At 36.1% G+C, this 25,895-nt stretch overlaps 1 protein-coding gene across 3 annotated transcripts in view; it reads right to left on the bottom strand.

Moving 5' to 3' along the window:
* GSTCD (glutathione S-transferase C-terminal domain containing) overlaps window positions 1-25,895 on the bottom strand; it is a 113,543-nt gene that overhangs the window by 87,543 nt on the left and 105 nt on the right. For 2 of the 3 annotated variants that reach the window (XM_081117441.1, XM_081117443.1), the window contains exons 1-5: window positions 25,711-25,862; window positions 16,241-16,681; window positions 14,921-15,388; window positions 8,066-8,317; window positions 4,070-4,163 (exon numbers count right to left, since the gene is read on the bottom strand). In XM_081117441.1, the coding sequence (XP_080973567.1) occupies window positions 4,070-4,163; window positions 8,066-8,317; window positions 14,921-15,388; window positions 16,241-16,660 (1,234 nt within the window). In that variant the 5' untranslated portion in view covers window positions 16,661-16,681; window positions 25,711-25,862. Of the gene's footprint in view, window positions 1-4,069; window positions 4,164-8,065; window positions 8,318-14,920; window positions 15,389-16,240; window positions 16,682-25,710; window positions 25,863-25,895 lie in introns of those variants that run through there. The other variant, XM_081117442.1, reaches the window with a different exon arrangement.

Genomic DNA, 25,895 nt, shown 5'->3' with positions numbered 1-25,895 from the left:
GTGCTGTTTTGATCATTGTAATATGGCCATGTAAGAGAATATCCTTTTTCTCAAAGGAAGTAGTTAAGTATTTAGAACTATAAGTGTGATGTCTGCAACTTATTCCCAAACAGTCCATAAAAATATTATAATAATAACAATATATATTAAAACCTCAATTCTTTTTTCTTCAAACTAAATAATTTCAATTATTTTAGCCTTTTAAATATAAAACAAAGAACCTGTGAAACAAAGAATTTTAAAAGTTGCTTGTTTTAAACAGAAATTTGGGGAGATTTAAAAGAAGACCTATAGTTTCAATTCAACTTAATAAAAAAGTTTCGAGTCCTTATACATAGGGATCCTATACCCAAAGACCTCAGTCTGTTAGAGGAGGAAAACATGCATAAGTAATTATAGTGTAAGAGAAACATACTATACGTATTGAAAATGAAGGATAAGAGAGTACCAAAGGAATGTTAAGAGGAAGTGATTAATTCTACTATATTAGTATTATTTAACATTTACTATTTACTAGGCCCTGTACTAAGTGCTTTATTTACAGGGTGCAGCAAAAGTAGGTTTACAATTGTTCATATGGAAAATAGTACAATAATAAATAATAATACAAGAACAAACTCTGTGTTTTGCATACTCACAACTGTAAACCTATTTTTGCCCCACACTGTATTAATTCATTGACTATACCAACAATCCCATAAAATAGGCAGTATTACCCCCATTCTACAGATGAAGCAACTGAGGCATAGAGAATTTCAGAATCTGGATATAGGTTATGTGGTTAGCTAGTAGTCCAAGTTTTAAACTCAGGCAGGCTGACTTTATAGCCCACGTAGAAGATTAACGAAAAAAGCAGCATTTGAGTGATCCCTAAAAGATGAGCATAATTTCAAAAGGATGGGAAGTATAAGGAGGAATATTCAAGGCTGGAAGAAAAACAAGGAAAGGTATAGAGATAGTAAATATAGATCATATATGGAAAATTTAGAGAATGGTATGTAAGATGTGGAGAAAGAAATGGGTGAGAGCAGATAATAGAAAATTAGACAAGCTAAAAGAATATATTAGACTCCGTGATAAATACTAATACAGACTTTGTTAATAAAGAGAATGTTTTTTATATGTTTCACAATCTTGATGTGACTCATGAATTCAGTATAGTCTTTGCAACATCCAAATGAACCAAGTGCTAAAAATGAATTATTACAATTCACTCTCTTAAAAAAAAAAAGTACCAGAACACAAAGCATGACTTTCACACTTTTATAGTGACCTCCATACCCCTAAGAATAATAATTTCATTTCACAAAAATCCTATCACCATGTAATATTGAAATTGCCAGAACTGAAAAGAGAAAATCAAAATGTCACAATTCTGGCTTAGTTTAACAAGACTATAAACTTTTTAAGAAACAGTAAATGAAATGTGAATATACCATGTATCCCTTCTGTGATAACTCCATCTTTGTCATAATATTTATAAGGATATAATGAGTGATTGATTCCATAAACTTCATTACATATGCACTTTATCCAGTAGAACAACCAGACATGAATGCCTAATGTCAGACTTCTGAGTTGGTAATTGGTTGCTCATATAAATAAGTAAAAATGTTATTTTGGCTGCATAGTAAACTAATTATAGATAAATAAAACATGTGGTACTTTTAAACTCTGTTTTCATTTCATTTCTTTTTTTATTTTTATTTTATTTTAAATATGTTTTTTAATTGGTTTCAGAGAGAAGAAGGGGGAGAAAGAGAGACAAACATCAATGACAAGAGAGAATCATCAATCAGCTGCCTCCTGCACATCCCCTATTGGGGATTGAGCCCAAAACCCAGGCATGTGCCCTGACAGGGAATCGAACCATGACCTCCAGGTTCATTGGTCAATGCTCAACCCCTGAGCAACACCAGCCAGGCAAAACTCTGTTTTTATTTCTTGATAGATATGGATAAAAATCTGATTTTTATTTAGTAAACTATAGGTTTAATCTGTTCAAAATCTATATAATCAAAGAATATACAAAATCCATTTACAAGTAGAATAAAAACAGTTAAACTTTTCTTTTTCTGTTAACCCTCACCTGAGAATATTTTTTCCATTGTTTTTAGAGAGAGTGGAAGGGAGGGAGAGAGTGGGAGAGGAGAGAGAGAAACATCGATATGAGAAAGACATATCGATTGCTTGCCTTCCACATGCACTCCGACTAGCCGGGGATCAAACCTGCAACCCAGGTACATGCCCTTGACCGGAAATCGAACCTGTGAACCTTCAGTGCACAGGCTGATGCTCTAACCACTGAGCAACACTGGCCAGGGCAAAACAGTGAAACTTTTCAAAATGTTTAAATTCAAACATCTAAATTTTTCAAAATGTCAAAAACATTTATAATTAAAACATTAAGAGTCATTAGTTACTATTTTTATATATTTAATAAAAGACCAAAAATGAACTTTATTTTTTACATCTTTGATGCAGAGTTTTTAACTGCCCAACATAATCTTTTTCCATTCTGGAAGAATCCTAAAATATTTCCTTGATTGACAGAACAGAATTGATCAGTAAGATACAGGCAATATTAAGAAGCATCACAGCCCGGCCGGGCGTGGCTTAGTGGCTGAGCATCGACCTAGGATCCAGGCAATCAGGGTTCAATTCCCGGTCAGGGCACATGCCTGGGTTGCGGGCTCAATCTCCAGTCGGGGGCGTGCAGGAGGCAGCCGATCAATGACTCTCTCATCATTGATGTTTCTATTTCTCTCTCCCTCTCCTTTCCTCTCTCTGAAATCAATAGATATATTTAAAAAAAAAAAAAAGCATCACAGAAAAGAATATGAAAAAGATAGGCGCATGATTTTAAAGAGCATTTGAAAATCAAGTTATATTTGACTTAGTATAAAACTAAAGAACATGTGAACAATTAATGAAATAGAACACCGAACTATAAAAAAGTTCCCCACATAAAAATATCTAAAATGATATTTAAAATTCAACAGTCATACTTTACATGTCTAACTGGATTTCTGAGAGTAAGAAAAATCCATAAGGCCTTTAAAAGGGGTTAAGGAACTGAAAAGCTGTGCAATAATCTTAAACTGACACCACAGCTGCCTGGAGGGTATTTGCTAATAATAGGAATCTAGGATCTAGGCTTTCACAGAAAGACAAAGAGAGGCTAGTCCCCAGTCTCTACCCAGCATGGTGAAAAGTTGGAACTTAATATCACTACATGAAAACACAAATTTTGACCACCTATATTCTTTATGAAAAGATGCATTTAAAAAAAAAAAAAAGTCTACTCAACAGCAAAGGAAAATGATAGGTAACTTTCTATGAGAATTTACTCTTAACACCACAAAGTCCCACAATATTACAACATAGGTAAGTTAAAAATGAATTCATTATCTAAAATTACAAAACTAACAGTAAAATAAAAATCCAAGAATAAGTCAACAGAAATAACAAATAGCAGAATTAGATCTCTATTGACATCAGCTATTAGAAATAACAAATACATACTATAAAATAACTATGTTTAAAAAATTACAAAAAGGAAATTGAAACATGAGCAAGGAAAATGTTATAAAAACAAACCAAATATAATTTCTAGCAATGAAAAATATATTTAACTAAAAACCTAACTATAAAATATATATATTTCAAACAATATTTTAAACAATTGGGGGAAATAACTATGGACTAATTATTAGATGATCACAGAATTTTTGTTAAATTTTATTATGTCATAATGACATTATTTAAGATGTCAATATTTTTAGCTGTGTGTACTGTATGTAGTATGATATGTTATCTGGGATTTGCTTCAAAATACTACAGGGGGAAAAAAGGAATAAATGAAGCAAATGTTAGAAAAATGTGGGAAATATTAACTCTGAATGATGCATTCATATGAAAATTTGATTATAAAAATAAAATGAAAACTCAACGGATAGAATAATCAGAATTTTAGATATAGCCAAAAAGAAAATTAAAGAATTAGAAGGTGGATCTGAAGTGGCTATCCACATTATGAGTAAAAATAAAAGGAGATAAAAAAACTTACCTTCCTTTGGGCTCACTGCTGCAGGAAGACTGTTCCAATCAAGGGTCCAAGTAGGGCAAGGGTGGGGAGAAAACATCACTTCAATGCCTTTTTCCTAAAGAAGGAAATAGGCCCTTTCCAGATTAATGAATTAACAAAATCTTATGTACTACAAGGTCAAATTTATGTTTTCTATACTAGCAAGGAAGAACATAATTATCAACAATCATCAGATTTTCCTCAAAATATTTGGTTACATAAGAAATATAATATATTGAGTGTTTTGACAGCAGCTACTTTCCTATTATTTTTACACTGAGATAATAAAAATAATGATATTTAAAAATTATTACCTGAAAATACATAAAAGTAATGAGCTACCTAGAAATATATTGGGTATCAAAGAGAAAAGTCACCTGAGGTTAAAATTTTATCAAAAACAATCCACACAGAGGTGATCAAAAACTGACTCTGCATATGTCCATCAATATCTGTATTTACATATATGAAAATTGTCACAACTTAGGAGCTATATTCACAAGACCAAAAAGCCCCACTTCAACATATGCTCAAAAAATATCATCTATACCAGTCTTTTACAAGTTCCAGCAATGTCTTTAGAAAATAATTCCTCTGGTTTAACCAAACAGTTAACAACATTTTCAAGAATGAGGACCACTTTTCAATATATCAAAAATTCTCAGACTTCTTTATCATGTTAAAACTTGTACATTTATTTATTTGATCAACAGAAAGTGGCATGGCATACCCATGAATTCCCAGACTCCTCCCAATCAAGTTCTGGGTCCACAGCCCACAGAATAAACATCCATGGTTCATGTAAATTTTTTTTTATCTCCAGTAGTATCTTATTCAAAAGAAAAACCCTTGAGAATCTATCATTAACTTGTTTATATCAGTTAGTTCATGAGATTGCTTTCCATTATTAAAATTAGCAAAATCCCTGTCCCAAAGGAAATAGTATAAAGATTCTTTGGTTGGGGTAGAGATATAGCTAGATAGATAGGTCTAGAGCCCTAGAGCACTCGCTTGCCTCCAGGAAGATAAACACATTAGTCTTTCTGACATCATTTACCTCTCTATCCTATTCCTTATTCTAGCCACCCATATTGAACTTTTTGCTATTCTTCATTTCACCAAACTCATTCCTATTCTAGAGTCTTTAAAGAATACAATTATATTGACATATAATTTATGTCATAAAATTTACCCCTTTAAAGCACACAATTCAATGGTTTTTAGAATGTTCACAGTTGGGCAACCATCATCTCTATCTATTTTGAGAACATTTTCATCACTTCACAAAGAAGTCCCAACCCATTAGCAGAGACTCTCACTGCTCCCCCTCAGATCCTTGCCCTAGGCAACCACTATCTACTTTGCCTCTACAGATTTTCTCCGGGTCTTTTTACCAGTGTCATCCTCTGCCTAGAACATTTTCTCCAAATCTTCAGTTTATTCAGGTTATTTGTTCAATGTCTTCACCTAATCTGATAAGCCTTCTTGACCATCCTACCTAAATGGATTCCTACCCCAATCACCTCCACTCTTATCATACATCATTTTTTACAGCACTTATCATTACCTAATGTGTTTTTTCTTTATTTACTTCCCCCACCAGAATGTATGCACCATGAGAACAGTCCAATTGGTTCTTCATATATCCAATATTCAGGCCAGTGCCTGGTGTTTAGTAGACATGTACATTTTTTGGTCTGACTAAATAAATAAATTTAAAACTTCTGGAAAATACGGGAAATTGTGGAGATAAGATTGTGCCAAAGAATACAGAAGGGGAAAAAAAAGTGAGATGTGAGTGTCCCTAAGAAATATTTAACTATTTTATACTTCTATTAGCACCAATTTCACACATCCTCTTGTAATTGGCACAAAATATTATGACTCTACAGAAATGAAAAGTTACTGTCTAATTAAAATCAATATATTCTCATAATATATTAATTTGATATATTTACTGCCTTCCAAAAATATGTCAATAGAGAAATCCACTAGTAAGTAGCAAAAACAATGCCCTATTAAAAAAAAGTAATTTTATTGTATCGACAATCAAATTTGAATTAAATAAAAATAAAAATTTTAACTACTTTTCAGATTTGAGCATTCCTCTTTTAAAATTATAAATGTAATGTCTCAGTCAATTTTTATACAACCATAAGAGTTAAAATAAAAAAATCAATCATACAGAATGTCTACTATACTCTCCTAATTTATAAATTCAGGAATTGATATCTTTTAGCTAGATGACTTACTGAAGGTCACAATGTCAGTGCGGCTACAAAGCTGAGACTAGAATTCAAGTCACCTGACCCTAGTTTAGTCTTCAAATGGACTGCTCCCAAATCAATGACTGACAGTGGCAGGGACACTAAGGCAGACCCATTCCTGAGAAATATGGAACTCTCTGGTAGATGGTTCAAGCTCAAGGATTCCCCAATGACTTGCCAAAACTTTCTTAGAACTGCACTTAGTGTAAGAATTTTCGGACCCGACCTTCCTTCCTTTCCTGTCTGATGCACAGGGGTCAAATCTGCATCATGACTGAAGGCTCTGCCAGTCTCCTTGGGCTCCCTCCCCCCTTTCTCTCACTGATGTTTCCTCAGTAGGCCTCTTGATTATCTAACCCTATCTTGGAGTTGAACCCTTCTTGGAGGACCTAAACTAACAACCCCCCCTGTAAATTAAAAACTCAGTATTTCTTTGTATTTTTATATCATTACAATAGGGCTTATTTTTATAATTGTTTATTAACTTTTTCTGAATTTAAATTTTAGTTATTTATCTCCCTTTTAAAAAATATTTTTAAATTTGTAAAATGCAAATATCTTTCCTAATGTCATTCTATTGCTGGAAAAGCACAGATAGAAAAATCTGAATTGCTGATCTTTCTTTCAAGACTCTGCACAAGTATGAATTAAAAGCACAAATTTTTGGTTTGTTAAATTTAAATTTTTTTTAATTTAGTATTTTAATACAAAGCAGATTACTCTCCTTATGATTATTGATTTAAGAATATTCAGGAGATGAACAGTGTAACCATCTGATCAAGGCACATCAAATTTTGCACATGCATTGACAGCTTCTAAAATCAACTATATAATCCTGTTTCATTGTTTCATCACTAGGCTAACAAAGCTTAGCTGAAGAAATAAGGGACTGGTGTCATTACTAAAATCTTCTTATGCTTTTCTAAATCCACAAATGTCCTGTTAACTATAGAACTCAAATGATTCCTAACCCAAGTAGAAAAATATAATGAATATGTTTCCAATACAACTCAGATGCACAGCTCAAATTACTTCAGAAATTCTCTATTCAAATAAACCTTCAAATAGCCTGTTAAAAGCAAAACATTTTTGTAGACTGTCTTGAGTGGTGGCAAAAAGAAACACTATTGGTGAAAACTTACACAATTAGCACTATCAGAAACAAATTATGCTGTGAAGAGAGAAAACTAAATCATGTGTTACTATATAAAAGAGTACTGCAATCAAAGAGTAAGGTAAAAACAAAGTTCAGAGAATTAAAAAATCTTAAAAATTTAGAAGAATCTCAGAGCGTAAACTGAGATACTCATCTTCATATTTCCTTAATTTAAATCATCATCTCAAAATTTTAAAAACCTTAAAATCAAATCCTTGCAACAAAAAATTTATCAGGTAAAACAATAAATTTGACCAGGTGTAATATGACCTTGGTGTCTTAAATATTAAAAAAAAAAAGTTTTGAGAAAAATACTGTTTACAAATACATATTCTGACTTATTTGGCTCCAAAGACACATAATGTTAAAATCCTTCAACTTACTATATCTCACTTAAATGCAAAATGCTAATAGAAATATTAATTGATCAAGAGTGATATAAGACAGTTACAAATAAAATTTATAACAAATAATATCAACAAATGATTACAAGTTAGGGTAACACTATCACAAGAAATTTTTCAAAGAAAATTTTAATGAAAACAACTTAAATACCATTAACTTGGTCATAGTGGGTCTCGGTCCTCCTATAAATGAAGGATCATTTTGTTCCTCTACAGCTGGGGCCTCATTTAAGTCTGGATGCTGTTCATTTGACGTAGCCAGCGACTCTGGTAAATGGAACAAGTGGATCCCACACTGAGAAGCTGCTGTTTTTACTTTTGGCACTTCCTGAATCCTCTGGTACCAAGCGGCCAACAGTGGGAATTCTACCAGCTTTTCAGAAAGTTTTTTGCAGATAATTAACTAGGCAGAAAAAGAACAAAACACATTATTATTATATATTTTTTGTTGATGACAGCTATATTGAAGTAATTTTCATACCATAACACTTACACATATTAAGTGTAGAGTTCAAAAAATGAGTTTTACTAAATGTATACACTTATGCAACTAACACTATAATCTATACAAGAACACTTAAGTTACACCAAGAAGTTCCCTTGTGACCATTTACAGTCAATCTCTGTTCTCTCAGTCAGTTGCAGGTAACCACTGTTCTACTTTCCATGTGTATAATTTTGCCTTTTCTGGGATTTCATATCAATGAAATCACAAAATGTGTCTGTGCTTGTTTATTTTCACTTAGCATTATGTTTCTGAGATTCATCCAGGTAGTTGCATTTGTTTCTTTTAATTATGATACAGCACTAAAGGCTTTTATTATTCAAAGTGCTTGGATGCTGTCTCCCTAGCACCACCACCAAACTTCAATTTCTTTAAAAATAGTCTCTTCTTGCTTCTTTGCAATGCACTGAATGCTGTTTCCATAGAAAGTTATAATGTCACAAATAGATCATGATTTATGATTATGAACAGATAAATAAGTAAAAAGGTTGAGTTACAGAAAATTTCTACAAGTATATCTAGCAATAGTCAGTACCAAAGCAAGAGCCAGAAAGCACAGAAAGTTAATTTAAAAAATTCACAGGTGTATATATAGGGTGCCCCCTAAAAATGTATACACACACTTTGAATAATTATAAACGTAGTGTTTATTAAAATACATTTCATTTTCAAAATTGAGTTATCAGCTATTAAAGTGTGCATACAGTTTTGGGGGGACAGCCTGCATATTTACTTTATTTTAACTGGACTTTAAGGTTAAATAAGCACACATAATTTGTTATAAGGGCAGAGTTTATGTTCAACTCTATACACTGCAACACTTAAAATACTGCCTTGCAAAAATATAAGCTCTTGTCCTGGCCGGTGTGGTTCAGTGGTTAGAGTGTCAGCCTGTGCACCAAAGGGTCGTGGGTTTGATTTCTGTTCAAGGGCACATACCTCGGTTGCGGGGGGGGGAGGGGGACAACCAGTCGATGTGTCTCTCTCACATCAATGTTTCTCTTTCTCTCTCCCTCTCTCCTGCTCTTCGACACTCTCTAAAAAAGCAATGGAAAAAAATCCTCAGGTGAGGATTTAAAAAAAAATACAAGCTATTTAGCGAATAAAGAATGACCAAGAAACCATTTATTACCTTCAAAGAATAATCACCAATTTTTCAAACTGCTTTTTATGACCAATTAGGAGATCATGAAATCAATGTAGATTTTTAAAAAACAAAATAACATTATCAGGAACAAGACAAGGATGCCCACTTTCACTACTTCTATTCAATATATTACTGGAAGTCCTAGCCACATCAACCAGAAAAGATGAAGAAATAAAAGGCATCCAAATTGGAAAGAAGTAAAATCCTCATTATTTGCAGATGACATGATAGTATATGTAGAAAACCCTAAAAACTCTACCAAAAAACTATTATACAACTAATAAATGGCTTCAGTAAAGTTGCAGGACACAGAGTCAATATGCAGAGATCTGTTGTGTTTTTATACACCAATAACAAATGATCAGAAGAAGAAATTAAGAAAATAATTCCATTTACAATCACATCAAGAAGTATAAAATAGGGATAAACTTAACCAAAGAGGTGAAAGACCTGTATTCTAAAAACTATAAGACGTTAAAGAAAGATACTCAACAACATGCAAATAAATGGAAGGGTATGCCTTGCTCGTGTACTGGAAAAATTAATATTGTTAAAATGTCATTACTACCTAAAGTAATATACAGATTCAATGCAACCTCTATTGAAATAGCAATGAAAATCTTCTCAAAATTAGAACAACTAATCCTAACATTTATATGGAATCACAAAGACCCCGAATAGCCAAACAAATCCTGAGAAAGAACAAAGTAGGAGGTATTGTGCTCCCTGGTATCAAATTATACTACAAAGGCACAATAAGCAAAACAGTATGGTACTGGTATAAAAACAGGCATATAGATCAGTGGAATAGAAGAGAGAGCCCCAAAATAAACCCTCACTTATGTGGTCAGTGAAGGCAAGGATATACAGTGGGATAAAGGTAGTCTCTTTAATAGGTGGTGTTGGCAAAACTGGACAGATACATGGAAAAAGAAAAGAAATTGGACCGCTCCCTTACACCAGATAAAAAATAAACTCAAAATGGGTTAAAGACCTGAAACCATAAAACTTCCAGAAGGAAACACAGGCAGTAAACTCTTTGACATGGCTTTTACCAACATCTTTTTGGGTATATTTCCTCAAGGCATGGAAATAAAAGAAAAAAATAAACAAATGGGACTATATAAAACTAAAAAAATATTTGCACAGTGAAGAAACCATCAAGAAAACAAGATAACCTACTGAATGGGAGAAAGTATTCACAAATGATACACTGGTACAGGGCTAATATCCAAAATATAAATTACTCATACAATACCAAAAAAAAGCAAAGCAGACAATCCAATCAAAAAATAGGCACAGCACCTGAATAGATATTTATTTCTTTTTTAAAAAAAATATATCTTTATTGATATCAAAGAAAGGAAGGGAGAGGGAGAGAGAGAATTGAAACATCAATGATGAGTCATTGATCGGCTGCCTCCTACACCCCCCTACACGGGCATGTGCCCTGACCAGGAATTGAACTCTGATCTCCTGGATCCTAGGTCCATGCTCACCCACTGAGCCATGCCCAGCCGGGCTAGACATTTCTTCAAGAAGACATACAGAGGGCCAGCAGACACAAGAAAAGATGCTCAGCATCACTAATCAGCAGGGAAATGTAAATAAAACCTACAATGAGATATCATTTTCTACTTGTCAGAATAGCTATCATCAATAAATCAACAAATAACAAGTGCTGGTGAGAATGTGGAGAAAAGGGAACCCTCGTGCACTATTGGTGGAATTGTAAGTTAGTGCAGCCACTATGGAAAACTGTATAGAGATTCCTCAAAAAATTAAAAACAGAGTTTCCATAAGACCCAGCAATTCCACTTGTGGGTATTATTTGAAGAAAATACATTAACTTGAAAAGATATTATGCACCCCTATGTTCACTGTAGCATTACTAGTAATAGTCAAGGTATGGAAGCAACCTAGGTGTCCACTGTTAGAGGAATAGATGAATGGACAAAGAAGGTGGTACAATGGACTATTATGCAGGTAATAAAAAGTTGAAATCTTGCCATTTGCAAAAACATGGATGAACCTAGAGGTATTATGTTAAGTGAAGTTAGTCTGACAAAGACAAATACGATATTATCTCACTTATATGTGGAGTCTAAAAAAACCTAATAGATGAATGAACAGAAGAGAAACATATCCATAGATATAGAGAACAATCTGATGACTGCCAAAGGGAAGGAGGTGGGGAGACAGGAATAAAAAAAGGTAAAATAACATAGAAAATGTGAAAATACACAGCATGTACTAACATGGATTATTTTATAAATATAGTTACGTTTTAATATATAACATAAAAATGCATACTTGTATTTATATGCTTACGCACCCTGGAAAACACATTATTTACTATGGAAGTAAAGTTTGGAAAACACTGTCTAAATTGTGCTCCAGAAGTCAAAATAATTGGTTTGTAATTTGGTTTATAATTCTCACCAAAATTCTTAATTGCGTGGAAATAAATTACGTGCTAAGGGAACTGAGCTTAAGCCGTGATAAATTCATCAAATAAGAAATGTTTTCATTTTCTCACTTTTCTTTTACTCTCCTTGGCAGTGATTTATTCTTATCTGTTAGATGTATATGGTGTCTTTCCTTCTTTTTGAAAATAAGTTGTGAATATGTAATAATAATTCACGTTTAAAAGGAACAGAGGAGTTCTACTCTGCAAGGCAGACCATCCATCCCACTTCATCAGCATGCCAGGCTGCTCTACAACATCCGGACAGCTCAGTGGGTACCAAACCACATTCATTACACTCAGCAAGATACACTTAAGGAAGTGCCTAGTGAAAAATGTGCGAAATGGAAATTAAATTTGTCCCTAAAAAAAGATATTTTTAAAAATTTACCTGGCTGATAAAATCAAAACCATTATAAACATCACAGAGTTACTTCAGGACAAGAAAACAAGAGAATTTATTCTTCAAACAACAGTAAAAATTATACTACCAAGGGTGCACAATGAACCCCTAGTGGCTTTGTAATAGAGGCAGAAAAACTCGTTTGAATAAAAAGAGAAGCAAGATGTTACGTCTATCCAAAATATCTCCTCCTTTGTATTACTTTCCGATTACTTACTATACAAAACATCTTGAACTTATTTCATGTCGTTTTCTTAGTTATGTCTACTCTTCCAAAACATGTCATAACTGACAAATGTTTAGGTGAGCCCTGTAATGAGCAGGATCAAAAACTGACTGCTCCTCTAGGTCCTTGGCCTTATTCCTGTGACTACACACCCTGGCTTACGGTTCAGCTCCGTGTTTCTGATCCAGCCCTGGTAAGCTGACCTTGATTCCTGATCATGAACTGACCCTAACCACTAGGCCTGCTACTCCATCACTGCCGTGTGTGCTAGCACAAGCACACGGGCTCAGCATCGCAGCCACTGTGTGAACTAAAATGACTGCTTCCTAACCCAAGATGACTGAAAGGAGGAAAATAAATATAACAGAAATAACATCAAGGCTTTGGCGAAGAGTAATTCCTGAAAGAAGAGGTACAGATCCAGGTAAAATAAAAACAAACAAAGGAAAATATTTTGAGAATTAGTTTACATATGAATGTCGAGAAGAATTTAATCACAGAACACATGGAACACAAAAGGCTGAGTGTACAAGTTTTCCCCCATTTAAAATTGAGATGAAAACAAGCTTCTCTTTGCAGCATCAGGCAGGTTTACTCAGTAGTAGTCAGTAGGTGCACTGCCTGATTAAAGAGGAGGAAAACCCCCGCTCAATTAGGAACGCTTCAACCTCAATTGACCCTAATCAGGTAAATAGTATTTAAATTAAGCTAAATCAAATGCAAACTAGCTGAAGATGGATGTCTGGATAATGAGTGAAAATTACCTTCACGCAGGTGAATCTAATTTTTTATGTTCTGTTGAGTTTGAAAGCAAATACTCATCTTCTCTATCACCTTGCCTTATTTTCTTTGTAGCAATTACATTATTTAAATATATATTATTTATTTGTTTACTTGTTCATTTCTATCTCATCCTACTAGAGAGAATATCAACACCATGAGGGCTGGACCTTATCTGTCTTGGTCATCATTGGATTCCTAGCGCCTATAGCAGTGCCTGGCATATACAGCAGGCCTTCAATAAATTTCTCCAATTAATGAATTCATGGATGTGCCACTTTGGTTCAATTTCTATGATATTAGAAACAAGTATAGTTCTTCAAGGAGACCATCAACAGTATTTCATAACATATCAAATGACTGCTCTAATGGCTGAAGTTGGTAATAGAGGGGAGAAGTCAGTCAAGGCTTTAGATTGATAATTTAGGAATTTTAGATTGAGAATTTAGATTGACAAGGAACAAAAAAAGATATTTTCCCCCCACCCAGCTCAATGGACAATATGAATATCTATGACATTTAAAATACTAATCAACATCTAAACAATTCCTGAATCTTTTAACATCCTTCAATTCTGAAGTTATTTTGGTTCCCAATCTTGCCTTATCTCCATTTTGAAGAGAAATGTTCTTTATGAAAATGCCAATTGATTAATACCACCTAACTTAGTGATTTTCTGGCTCCAAATATATGGATTTTCCTTAGAAGTCTCTTCTCATCTGTCAGTAGAGATACCTATAATTTTGGTAATATATAATGAGAATGAAATCTGGTGCCTGATTCCTTAGCAGGGGAAAAGGTAAAATACTTCAAAGCAGGAAAAATGCAGCTCTTGAAAACCACCTGGTAGAGAGCTAGAGAGCTACAGCTTCGCATGCTCACTTCGATGTTACTTTCACAAAATAACTCCTTTCTTCCCTCCAGACAGGGAGGGGGTGGGAGGTGGGGGAATAGATATATCTCCATCCCCCTGCTGGGAAAAAGAACTTTCCAGGTAATCTTATGGACGACAGAGGGGCATACAGGTGAGGATAAAAGATTTCTGACTTGAGAACAGCTAACATAATTAAATTAGTATTTTAAGTGACTACCTAATCATAAACGATGGCTGACAAGAACTTTTGGTGCTGTAACAATGGACCCTCTAATCTAAGAAGAGGATCACAATAGCAATTTGAAATTAATTATCATATCAATTGATAACGTTTTAGCAACTCCAAGTTAAAAGTCATAATAATTACTAACATTTATTGAGAGCTTACTGTGTGCCCAACACTGTTGTCCACAATTTACACATTATCATTTATTCCTCACACTGGTCCTATTAGATGGGTACTATTGTTACCCCCGAGAAAATGGAGACAGATGATAACTTGCCCAGGAGCATAACAATAGCAAGAAGTGGAACTGGGATTCAAACCTAAGCAATTTTATACACTGAAACTTATAATAACGCATCCACTCCCGATAAACCTTACCAAAAACTGATGGATGCAGGGCAAGAGCACAATGTCTGTCAGAGTGAAGTACAGGCCTTCTGCGAACACATGCTCCAGAGGGGGCAGGTCAGAGGCCTTCGCTTTTCTGATGTGAGACGGTTCCCTGTTGGTAGCGGCTGGTTCTTCCTGCACCATGAGCTTTGAGAATGCCACGTTCAGTTCCACGCTCTGTGACGAAGGGTCCAGCTCTTCAGGCGTTTCCTGGCTATGGACCTTGCTCTCCGTTTCCCCCTTGGCAAGGGCAGGCCCCACTCTGGCAGCCTTCTGCTGCTTCAGCTTCTGCCGACGGAGCTTGTCATCGTTGTGCACTCTCACAGGCTCACTGAGCTTTTTCTCGAGCTGCAGGATTTCTGTAGGGATGGTTGGGCGCTGGTCAGAAGATTCTTGGAGAAAATTCTCAACAGCTAAAGGGATAGTGAGTTCACATAGCCTGGTCCACTGACTAACCTACAAAATAAAACAAGAAGTAAAATAATTCTTTACTTTCAACATGGCTTGAAGAAAAATAGCTTTCTATTGGGAAATAAGACTGGCTTAGAAAATGTGTCTTGAGCTAAACCATCCCTGAGCTAGGCTATTGTGCTATATCAAGACATATTTACAGTGTTTCAGAAGTGATAACATAAAACAATGGAGGCTTAGCATTCATGTATCTGGAATACATGCTATCCATCTGTATCCTCTTACTGAATAAATCCTTACTTCCCAAAGCCTTTAAAGTACAACACCCCCAGCCTGGCTGGAGTGGCTCAGTGGCTGAGCATAGACTCATGAACCAGGTCAGGGTTTGATTCCCAGTCGGGGCACATGCCCAGGTTGCAGCTCCATCCCCAGTGGGAGGTGTGCAGGAGGCAGCCAATCAATGACTCTCTCTCATCATTGATGTCTCTCTCTCTCTCTCCCTCTCTCCCTTCTGCTCTCTGAAATCAATAAAACATATATATATATATTTTAAAATAAATAAATAATAATAAAGTACACTCCCCAAAAAAGTAGGTTTCCAAAGCATTACTATTTAAGCTCCTGTTCATATGTAAAAGTTCCCTGTAAAAATCCTCAATGTAATTAAGAGATAAAAAAAGAAGTCATTCTCTAATATCTCCAAAACTCAGAAATTAAATCTTAAATTTGTATATTTCAGTATTGGCATAGGTGACAAGCTACTTTATTTCATTGGTTACTGTAGGTTGTTTTAAAGGAATGAAATTCCAGTTTCTAGTAGAAAGTTAATATCAATGTTTAAGTGAATGTGTTATCACTACATGGCTTTAAATAACAGAAAAGAGACATTATACTTACCTCAGCACAGGCTTTCAAGCAAGTCTTTTTAAAACCCAGAAGTTCCAAAATGTCCGTCTTGGAGGGGTCTGCTTCATATGACTTCTGGATGATGTGTCTCAGTACAACCGCTAGTCCTGCTCTACAGAAAGTGTCTGGTCTTTCTACTATTGCAGGTAAACGGCAATTCTGGACTATCGGTGGAAGTTCTTGTCTCGAAATTATCTGTACTTCGACATCCTGTGACAGTACATTTTTAAGTAGTGAAACGTCTGTACTTTCTCTGGTAAGGACTAAACGAACTTTAAAGATTTTGCAGTCACAGTATGATAACAAAAATAAAGCTGCAGATGTATGAAGTGGAAAAATGCACCCTTCTATTTGGTGAGAAAAGTCCAGGTACAGATATTCTTCTGTAAGACTTTTCTTTACGCCTTTCATTTTCTTCTTTCATTGGATCACCTGAAGCATAAATGGAAGTGGTTATAAGCCTTAGAATATAATAATTTAGAAGCTAAAAGAGGAATATTATAAAAGCGTGCTCTAAAAATCAGCAAGGATTTGTGATTGGTCAGATTCTACATGAATTTGTTCCTGGACTGAATAAATGGCTCCCAAAAAGAAAGATATCCACCCTCTGCAACTGACTAGTCTTAGGGGTAATTTTATACCCAGCTCTTTTAAAATGAGCAAACTCGGGTGCTTTGCAATAGAGCCCTCCCCATCAAGTACTTTGGGGTTTCAGTACAGGTGAGAACAAGAAATGAATAGAATGGAAAATAAGAAATCACCAAGAATACTGAGAGTTGTCTGGGGAGAGTAGCCTTGAGAAGCTTTGACAATGCTGGTCCTCCCACACTCTTTCTGATTTATGACCCTGCAACATAATAATCAGGGGGGTATATTTACTTCCTCATGAGAAATGGATTCTCCTAAAGTAAGTGGGTTTTGGTATGTGATGAGCTATTGCATGCTGAGTCACAAGAGGAAAATAATTGAATTTCCTCATAACTTAGATGTTGATATCTGAGATAGCTCAAAGTTAACAGATCCCAAATCAAGTTCTTTATTCTCCCCCAGCCCCGAAATCTGCCCCTCGTCTACCTTTCCCGTCTCAGGTAATAGAACACCATTCTTCTAGCTGCTCAGGCCAAACACTTGGGAGTCATTGTTAATTCTCTTTTCTTTCACACCTCCATAACCAGTTCATTAAAATGATATTTTGGCTCTACCTATAATATAGATCTAGAATCTGACCATTTCAAACTATCTCCACTCCCTCCACTGTAACCCAAAGCACCGTCACCTCTCTTCTTCTGAATTACAGCGTTTGCCTCCTAACATTGCTTCCCATCCTACCTCCCCCTCTAGTCTATTTTCAAAATAGCAGCTAAAGTGATCCTGTCAAAAATGAAGTCAGATTATGTCACTACTCTGCTCAAACCCTCCAATGTCTTCCCATCCTACTTAGAGAAAAGGCAAAGTTTCTACAATGGCCTACAAAGATCTCTTTGCTCTAATCCTTTCTATGTCTCTGAGTTCATTTCAACTTACTTTACTACCCACTACTCCAGCCAAAATGCCTTGTCATTCCTCTAAGATATTAGGTACATTCCCACCCCAGGGCCTTTGCACTTGATGTTTCCAGTGCCTGGAACACTCCCTCATATCCTTCAGGCACTTACTCAGGTATGAACTTCTGAGATATTCCCTGCCTACTATATTTAAATCTTGAACCCTGGAAAAACAAACAAACAAAAAACTTCTATCCCCTTCTATACTTTTCTTCATAGCCCTTATCACTGTTGCAACATTCTCTATATTTGTCTGTCCAGCTAAAATGTTCCATGACTAGAGATTTTGTTTTGTTCACTCCTGTTCCTAAAACAGCGCCTGCTATATATATGAAATCAAAAAGTATTTGTTGAATGAATGCATGGAGGAATATAAACACTGATTATTTTAAAGATGCAAGCATACACAATTTTGAGGTCTAATTATTGATGGTATTTTCAAGTCATAGTCCTGAAGACTCATCAATTATAACTTTTTGTTTGATTTATACAATTCCTGGGTCTAAAATTCCCCACGTTCCTATCCATAAATTACAACTCAAAAATTGACACTAGATGGCACTCTCTAAAAGCATTCACCATGGAAGCACGTAGCAATAGGAAAATGGTATTATTAGGATAAAATTTATTTTAAAAGCCCATAAAAATTACACATGCAACTCTTTCTTTTAAGTGTATTTGAAATGTTAGTACCCTAAATTTTAAGAAATCTTCAACATACTAAATTTCCTTTAATGTTCTAAATTCCTTAGATTATTTTTTTAAATCAAAAGCAAAATAGACAAATACTCTAAGCTTTTTGGTTCTCAACATTTTTATTAAAGAGATAATAACCCATCATAACAAAGGTATATAGTTATCAAGATACTGTCTTAGAAAACCTCTTGATAATGCAAATAATCACTACTGTTTTCTATTTCTTTTAAAACACAACAGATGTACTCCCTGGTTTGTTACCTCTTTAAAAGATTATCTAGAGGAAAATTAGTTCATGTAACTTAAAAGCAACAACTTTTTAACCCATGGAAACCATTTTTCCCTGAGCTTACCTTTTTTTTTAAACCTAGAGCTATAGTTTTAAAAACATATATATATACACACACACACACACACACACACATATGCACATATATATATACACATATGTGTGTGTATGTGTGTGTGTGTGTGTGTGTGTGTGTGTGTATATATATATATATATATATATATAGAGAGAGAGAGAGAGAGAGAGAGAGAGAGAGAGAGAGAGAGAATATTAAAGCCAACAGGCAAAAAACCAACACTTTCTAGGAAACTGATACTCTCTTTGAGGAGTTTGCCCCTGCAAATCTATTGCCTACTAATTTACCATTTCTCTTAACTCCTTCTGACAGTGGGATACTATAAAGAAGATCCCTAAGTGCTTCAAGAATCAGATTTGAAATAAAACATGATTGATTTCATTTGCCCAGCAGTCTAGAAAACAGCAATTATGAGACTGGTCCTAACACTTAAAACAAAAACCTGAAAACAATGTCATGCTATGGTACAGCTTTTTATTTAGGAAATGTAGAATTTTTTTTTAATTGAGGTTTGTGCATATTTGCTACATTCTAAGGCACATAAGAACCTTGAGAGTGGGCTTTTACATACAAACTATTCTCTCCATAAGCACTTATAAATGCTAAATGTCAATGAGATAGAATAGCAATAACCTGCCCATGGAGATATCTAAAAATTAATGAGATGCCTGAGAGAAAATGCAAAGTACTGTTGGTTCTTAACAAAATTTATTTTTTCCAATATAGATGTTGATGTTTTCTTCCTAGGAGATTAAAGATGTTACTTAATGATCTTGGAGTTTAAAAAAATTACTCTCCCTGGGCAATTTCTCCTCATAAAGTACTAATGTAATTCCTAAAATAAATATTAAGCATTAGCAAACTTGTACAAATTTTGTATGTTTTTGGCCTGTACTGTGTCTTTACTTTTTCCAACAGGGTAGGACACAGTTTTTGCTTAAAGTTTGCAAATACCATAGGCAAAGAAATCCCTCTTTTTCTTCCCTATTTCTACCTAAAGAATTCCTTTGTTCATTAATGTTGTCATGAGCTTACAGAGGTAGGTCCTATAGAATCATCCCTTGGGTTTCCAGAGCTTCAGGGACACAGCCCTTGTTACTCTGTATTACATTCCTGAAAGAAAGTGAGAAAGCAGCACACGAAACCCCAAACTTTAGGGGCTGAACAGAGCAATGGAGTGTGCATCTCCATCTCCTCCTGCAAATGCCAGGGAATGTTGCAGAGGGAATAAACAGGTAAAAAGAAAATGTTTAAGCCTTGGTTTCATTACTTGGGAATCTTCAAAGACAGTTTAAACAACCAATGTAGTCATATTTTTAATATTTTAGGCATTTAGACTTTTCTTGAATTCTCCTTCTAATTAATATATCTTAGTGTTGATAAGTTAAAACATTTCACATATGAAAAGGGAAATGAGTTGTATAGGTGTTTTCTTGTCTAATCCACATACACACACGGGGGGGGGGGGGATAAACATATTGAAAATAGGCATATTTCTCCAGAAGCTGAAAAAAAAGTTTCAAAGTTTTATGCTCAAAATTCAAGTCTGGATCTATAGCAACTAAGTAGTACATAATAGATAAGTTATATATTATATAATAAAGAACAAAAAGGACATCACTACAACAAAATGTTGACCAGTTAATTTGTTTTCAAGGAAGAAAATATCACTGTGCCTGGAATTTGATAGGAGCTTAATATGTTAAATGAATATACAAAGAATAGAATTCTAAATAACATTATGCTCATTTTGTTTTCCACCCACTATGTGCCAAACACAGAGACCTTATCGACATTCATTCTAATCTTCACAATCCTTCAAAGTACATTGTACTTCCATTAATTGAATGAGAATCATACATCAATCCAAAAGAATTAACTGAATCTATAAAGGGACCTTATTTGAGAACATTCAGAAATCTGTATTTTTCTAATATAAATAGCACTATTTTATAAACTCAGAATTTCATAAATGAAAGCACATTAAAATTTTATCGCAGCAACAGTTTCAGTTTCCTACAGGCGACAGAGTCCGACACGGGTGAATTTTATCTCCCTGTTTAATTTGTATGCAGAACATATTATATGAAAACCTGGGCTAGACTCCAAGGAAGGAGGAGTGAACGTTGGTGGGAGAAATACCAATAACTTAGGATACGCAGATGACACTATCTTACTGGCAGAGAGCAGCGGTGCTACGAACTGACTTCTTATGAACATGAAAGAAGCGCCAAAGCAGGACTGCATTTGAACATTAAGAAGACAAAAATCATGACAACAGAACACACAACTTGAGGAAAGAAAATGAAGACTGGAATTGTTAAAGATTTTGCTTACCTTGACTCAATCAGGAATCCAAAAGACTGCAGCCGAGAAAGCAAGAGAAGGCTGAGACTTGGAAACCAGAAATTAGAAGAATTAGGAAAGGTCACCAAGAGCAAGGTGACCATTAGAGACCAAGGCTAAGATCATCTGTGCCCACGTATTCCCAGCTACTATGTACAGATGCAAAAGCTGATGGTGAAGAAAGCCGATAGGGGGGGAAATTGAAATACAGTGTTGGAGGAGAGCTCTATGGGTACCCTGGACCACCAGGAAGATGAACAGGTGGGTCCTAGAGCAAATTAAGCCTGAAACACCACTGGAGGCAAAAATGGCAATACTGAAGCCATCCTGCTTTGGGCACGTCATAAGGCAGGATTCTTTAGAAAAGATGCTAATGGTGGGAAAAATAGAAGGCAGCAGGAAAAGAGGAAGACCAGATATGAGACAGATTGATTCCATAAAAGAAACCATAGGCATGAGTCTGCAACTGAGCAGGGCTGTTGAGGACAGGACGTCGTAGATGTTGCTCATTCAGTCGCCGGGAGTCAGAGCCGACTCAACAGCATGTAACAATTTTACTGAAGTAAAGATCATAAGAAATTACGTTATTCTGAGCAATACTTGGAAAAAACCCTGTTCTAAAGGCAGTTTTATTTGACCACTTTTAGCACTGGAGTAAGTGCTTTGATAGTTTCTTCCTGATTCTCTGTTGGATCCTTCTTGGGCCTCTTAGGGACACTTGGCTCAATGCTTTGCTCTGTTCTCAACCTACATCCACGCCTTGGAGCACTGGCTTTCAAACTTTTAACCATGCCAGACAATAAGAAATACATTTTATAATACAACTCATTATACACAGAATAAAACTGAAACAAAAGAATTATGAATATCCTACGCGGGAGATACTTATTTTTTACTCTGTGCTGCTTCTGCTTGCTGTCTTTTCGTTGCTGGTTCGTATCCACTGATTTCAAGACCCATTAATGGGCCATCAACTCACAATATAACAGCCCTGTTCTAGGTGGTCTCCAGTGCCAGAGGTTTAAATATCATCTATGACTCCTTTATTTCTCATCAATATCCTTTCCCCTGGACTTCAGGCTCCTGTATCCTATGTGACATCTCAACTCAGGACATTTTTCTAAACCTGTTTCTCTTTCCTTAGTCTAGTCCCATTCTTGGTAAAAATGGCAACACCATTCACCCAGATGCTTGAGCCAGTAACTCAACTCCTTTTATTTCCCCCCATGACCTACTATTTCTACCTTTGAAATATATGCTAAACTCAACTTCTTAGCACCTCTACCACTATTGCCTCAATCTAAGTCATCATCGGCTCTTACAAAGACCACTGCAAAAGCCTATTAACTGTTTCCTCCACTCTCCACACAGCAGTCAATGCTCCAATAGTCAGGGCGATCCTTCAAAAAACACAAATCAGATCATGTCCCCCGCTCACAACCGTCCAATGGCTCTTCAGTACTTAGAATAAAACCTGAATTTCCTAACATGGTCTATATAGGGCCTAATGTGACCCCAGCTACCCTCTTTCCTGACCTCGTCTCCTACCCTTCTGCCCTCTGCTCGCTCCTCTCCAGCGAGTTCTCCTTGCTGTTCTTGGAAGATGCCAGGAACACTCACACTTGAGAATTTTTGTACCTGCTGTTCCCTCTACCTAGAACGCTCTTCTTCAAGATACACATGGTTTGCTCCTTCATTTCACTGAGGTCTCTGAATATTAACTCAGAGCAGCCTCTCCTGACAACCTGAATTGTAAAAGCACTCTCATCACTCACTAGCCCCTTATCCTGTTTTCGTTTACTTTATAGCACCTATTACTGGACATTACATCTCCGATGCTTAAATTACCAGCACTCGAAATTTTGTTCCAAGAATGAATGAATGTACATAAATCAGTATCAGTAATCGCTGTAATGAGAGTACTGCTGAGAACTTTAGTCTTGGTACAACAGGAACCCCATTCTTCCTGACACCATTCTTTCTCTTCCAACTGAATATATGTTTTTAAGAGCCATCTATGTATAAATTAAAATGAAGAAATAAGATCACCTCTGTGAGCTGAACTAGAAAAAATAATAACTAGAATCCATCCAAACATATAAGGAAAGCATAGCCCTGGCCAGTGTGGCTCCAGTTTGTTGGAGTGTTGTCCCCTGCCCCGAAGGGTTGAGACTTGGATTCCAGATCAGAGCACATACCCAGGTTGCGAGTTCGATCCCTGGTTGGGGTGCCTCTGGGAGGCAACCAATTGACGTTTCCCTTTCACACTGATGTTTCTCTCTCTCTCTCCCCCCCTCCCTCCCTTCCACTCTCTCTGAAAAACCAATGGAAAAAAAAAATTTTTTTAATCTATTTGTTAATGAGGCTAAAAGTCAGGAAGTCACAAAATGGTAGAATATAAATGTGATACCCTAAGCTCATATGTATATTAACTGTTTATATTGTACAAAATAAATAGCTCAACACAGTTTATAAGTATGAAAAACTGCAAACTCTTATTTTTTTTAGAGATTAAAACTTAAATTTAAACCTATTTAAATTCCCTACGTCAAATCCTCAACATTATGGATATTAGAACTTAACTTGTGTTTTATACATTTCACAAAATAACACTATTTGGCTGCAAATCTCACCCCATTTTCTTACAGTAATGTAGATTTTAAAACACAAAACAACTGGCCCCTACAGAGTTAGGTATCAGCTAATTACCTTAAATATTAAAGGTTAACAAAAGAAAGAAAAAAAACTGAGCTATTTCAGTGCTCATTACATTTTGTAATGTGGTTATGCATATAGTTAAGTCCTAGGAAAAAAAAAAAACCCTATCATTGAAATTAGCTGTTTCCTTATCTGGACAAGAAGTGGAAAAAAAGATGTTTAAAAGTAAAAACCTTAGCCATAAGGGAAGTGTGTCATCTTTTCTCTGGAGAATCAGCGAATCATCTGTTGCCCGAGAATCTTAATGCCTCTAGCTAAGCCTGACCTCGTAAGTAATAGGGATTCACAGCATGAAATGCTAATGCGTTAGAAACATCAGCAAGCCTGAAATAAAATTACTGTATACCTACAGCAAACAATAGCTGTGCTTGTTATGATCTAAATGGTTTCAATCTTTGCATTTTAAGTACTAATCATACGAGAAGTCAGGAGACTACTTTGAATACGTGAAGATAAAAACAACATATACTAGAGAACTCTGTATACCACAGGTGTTTTAGTTGACTGGCCTCAGAATTTGTGAAGTTTTAAGTTTTGCTAAATTCTTCCTGTTAGAAAAGCCAACTGGATACTCAGTATTTATTTTTATTTCAAATCACAGGTCCTAGAGAAGCTACAAAGTTAAATACAGGTTAAAAAACAACAAAACTTGATGAGCCCACTCCTGCAGAAGTTTGAGGTTTGTTTAAAGCAGGCAAACAATTAAAAGTGTATAAATAAATAAATAAAGAACTGATGAAATGATTCTCAAATGCACTGATTTGTTTGACTTGTTTTTGAAGTGAGACCTATTAAAACGATGCCTTCAGGTATAACTCAAACACAATTTCAAATAATGAGCATGCTTAAGGCAATCCTGCGTAGTGTATATTCCCCACCAGGCAGTTAAAAAAAACAACTCACATAGCTTAATGTTTTATTAAATATGACAGCAAATCACTCGGTTGTATTTATAACACAGAATTTATTTTTACAATATTTAAATGGTCATGTTTACAACTGTCACATCATTAGTTCTTGCCAGCTTTTGCATTTTTCTCCTTGAAACACCTTCTATAGATAGGCTTAGGAAAAGTAGAAGTATTCTACCTTCATTATCAATAATTTAGCACAAGATACATTATTAAATGCCGGCATTTCCTTGACAGTCAAGAACTCGCGGCAGGAATGGGACGGTGGCATTAAGGGATACTGGCATTAAGAATAAAAGGGGGGAGGAAAAAAACCCACAAGTCACCTAATTCCCAAACCAGGTACAGAGCTGGGATGGGAAGTGCGTGTATTAGTAAACGTTTTTGGAGCCAAAGCAACTGTCATGCAAGTTAAACTTTCTACAGAAGTTTAAAACCGAAGTGAAACACGGGGGTGCTGTGCAGAAGCAAACGGCCCAACATGAAACAAGCCCTTTGGAGCAACTGTTAAGCAGTATGCCCCTGGAAGGAACTGCTGTCTCCAGTCGGGAAGCGCTAGGATGGAAAACTAAGTGCCAAAGGAGACAAAAAAGTTAAAGCGTGATGCGAGAGGTTTTAAAACGACACTGAGCAGCGGCACACGGCCTCCCTGACTCCAACGGCTGGAAGCGGCTCCACTCCCCCCACCCGCGGAGGAAGCCCGCAGCCCCCAGCCCGCACCCGCAGAAGCTGCGGGCAGCGAGGGGCCAGGGAGAGAAGGGAACACTCATCCCGAGCCCTGGCCTTTCCCCCGCATCGTCAGCCCCGTCGCCCCGGATGCAGAGAGGAGGCTTTGGGGGTTGGCGGGACTGCGGAGCCGGCGGCCCGAGCGCCCTCTTTACCTGGTCGCAGAGGCGCGGCCAGGCAGGGAGGGTGCGTGAACGTGTCGGCGACACCGGCGCCTGCGCCGTCCCGCCCCGCCCGAGCCGGGATTCCGAGGCCGCTTCTGGAGTCTCCGCCAGAGGACCAAACGGGGGATACAAACACCACACAGCGTGTCTGGAAAAACCGCCGGGCCAGCCGTCAT

The sequence above is a fragment of the Miniopterus schreibersii genome (assembly GCF_964146895.1).
Source record: "Miniopterus schreibersii genome assembly, chromosome: 1".
NCBI lineage: Eukaryota > Metazoa > Chordata > Mammalia > Chiroptera > Miniopteridae > Miniopterus > Miniopterus schreibersii.
This window is presented reverse-complemented; position numbering and strand designations above follow the sequence as displayed.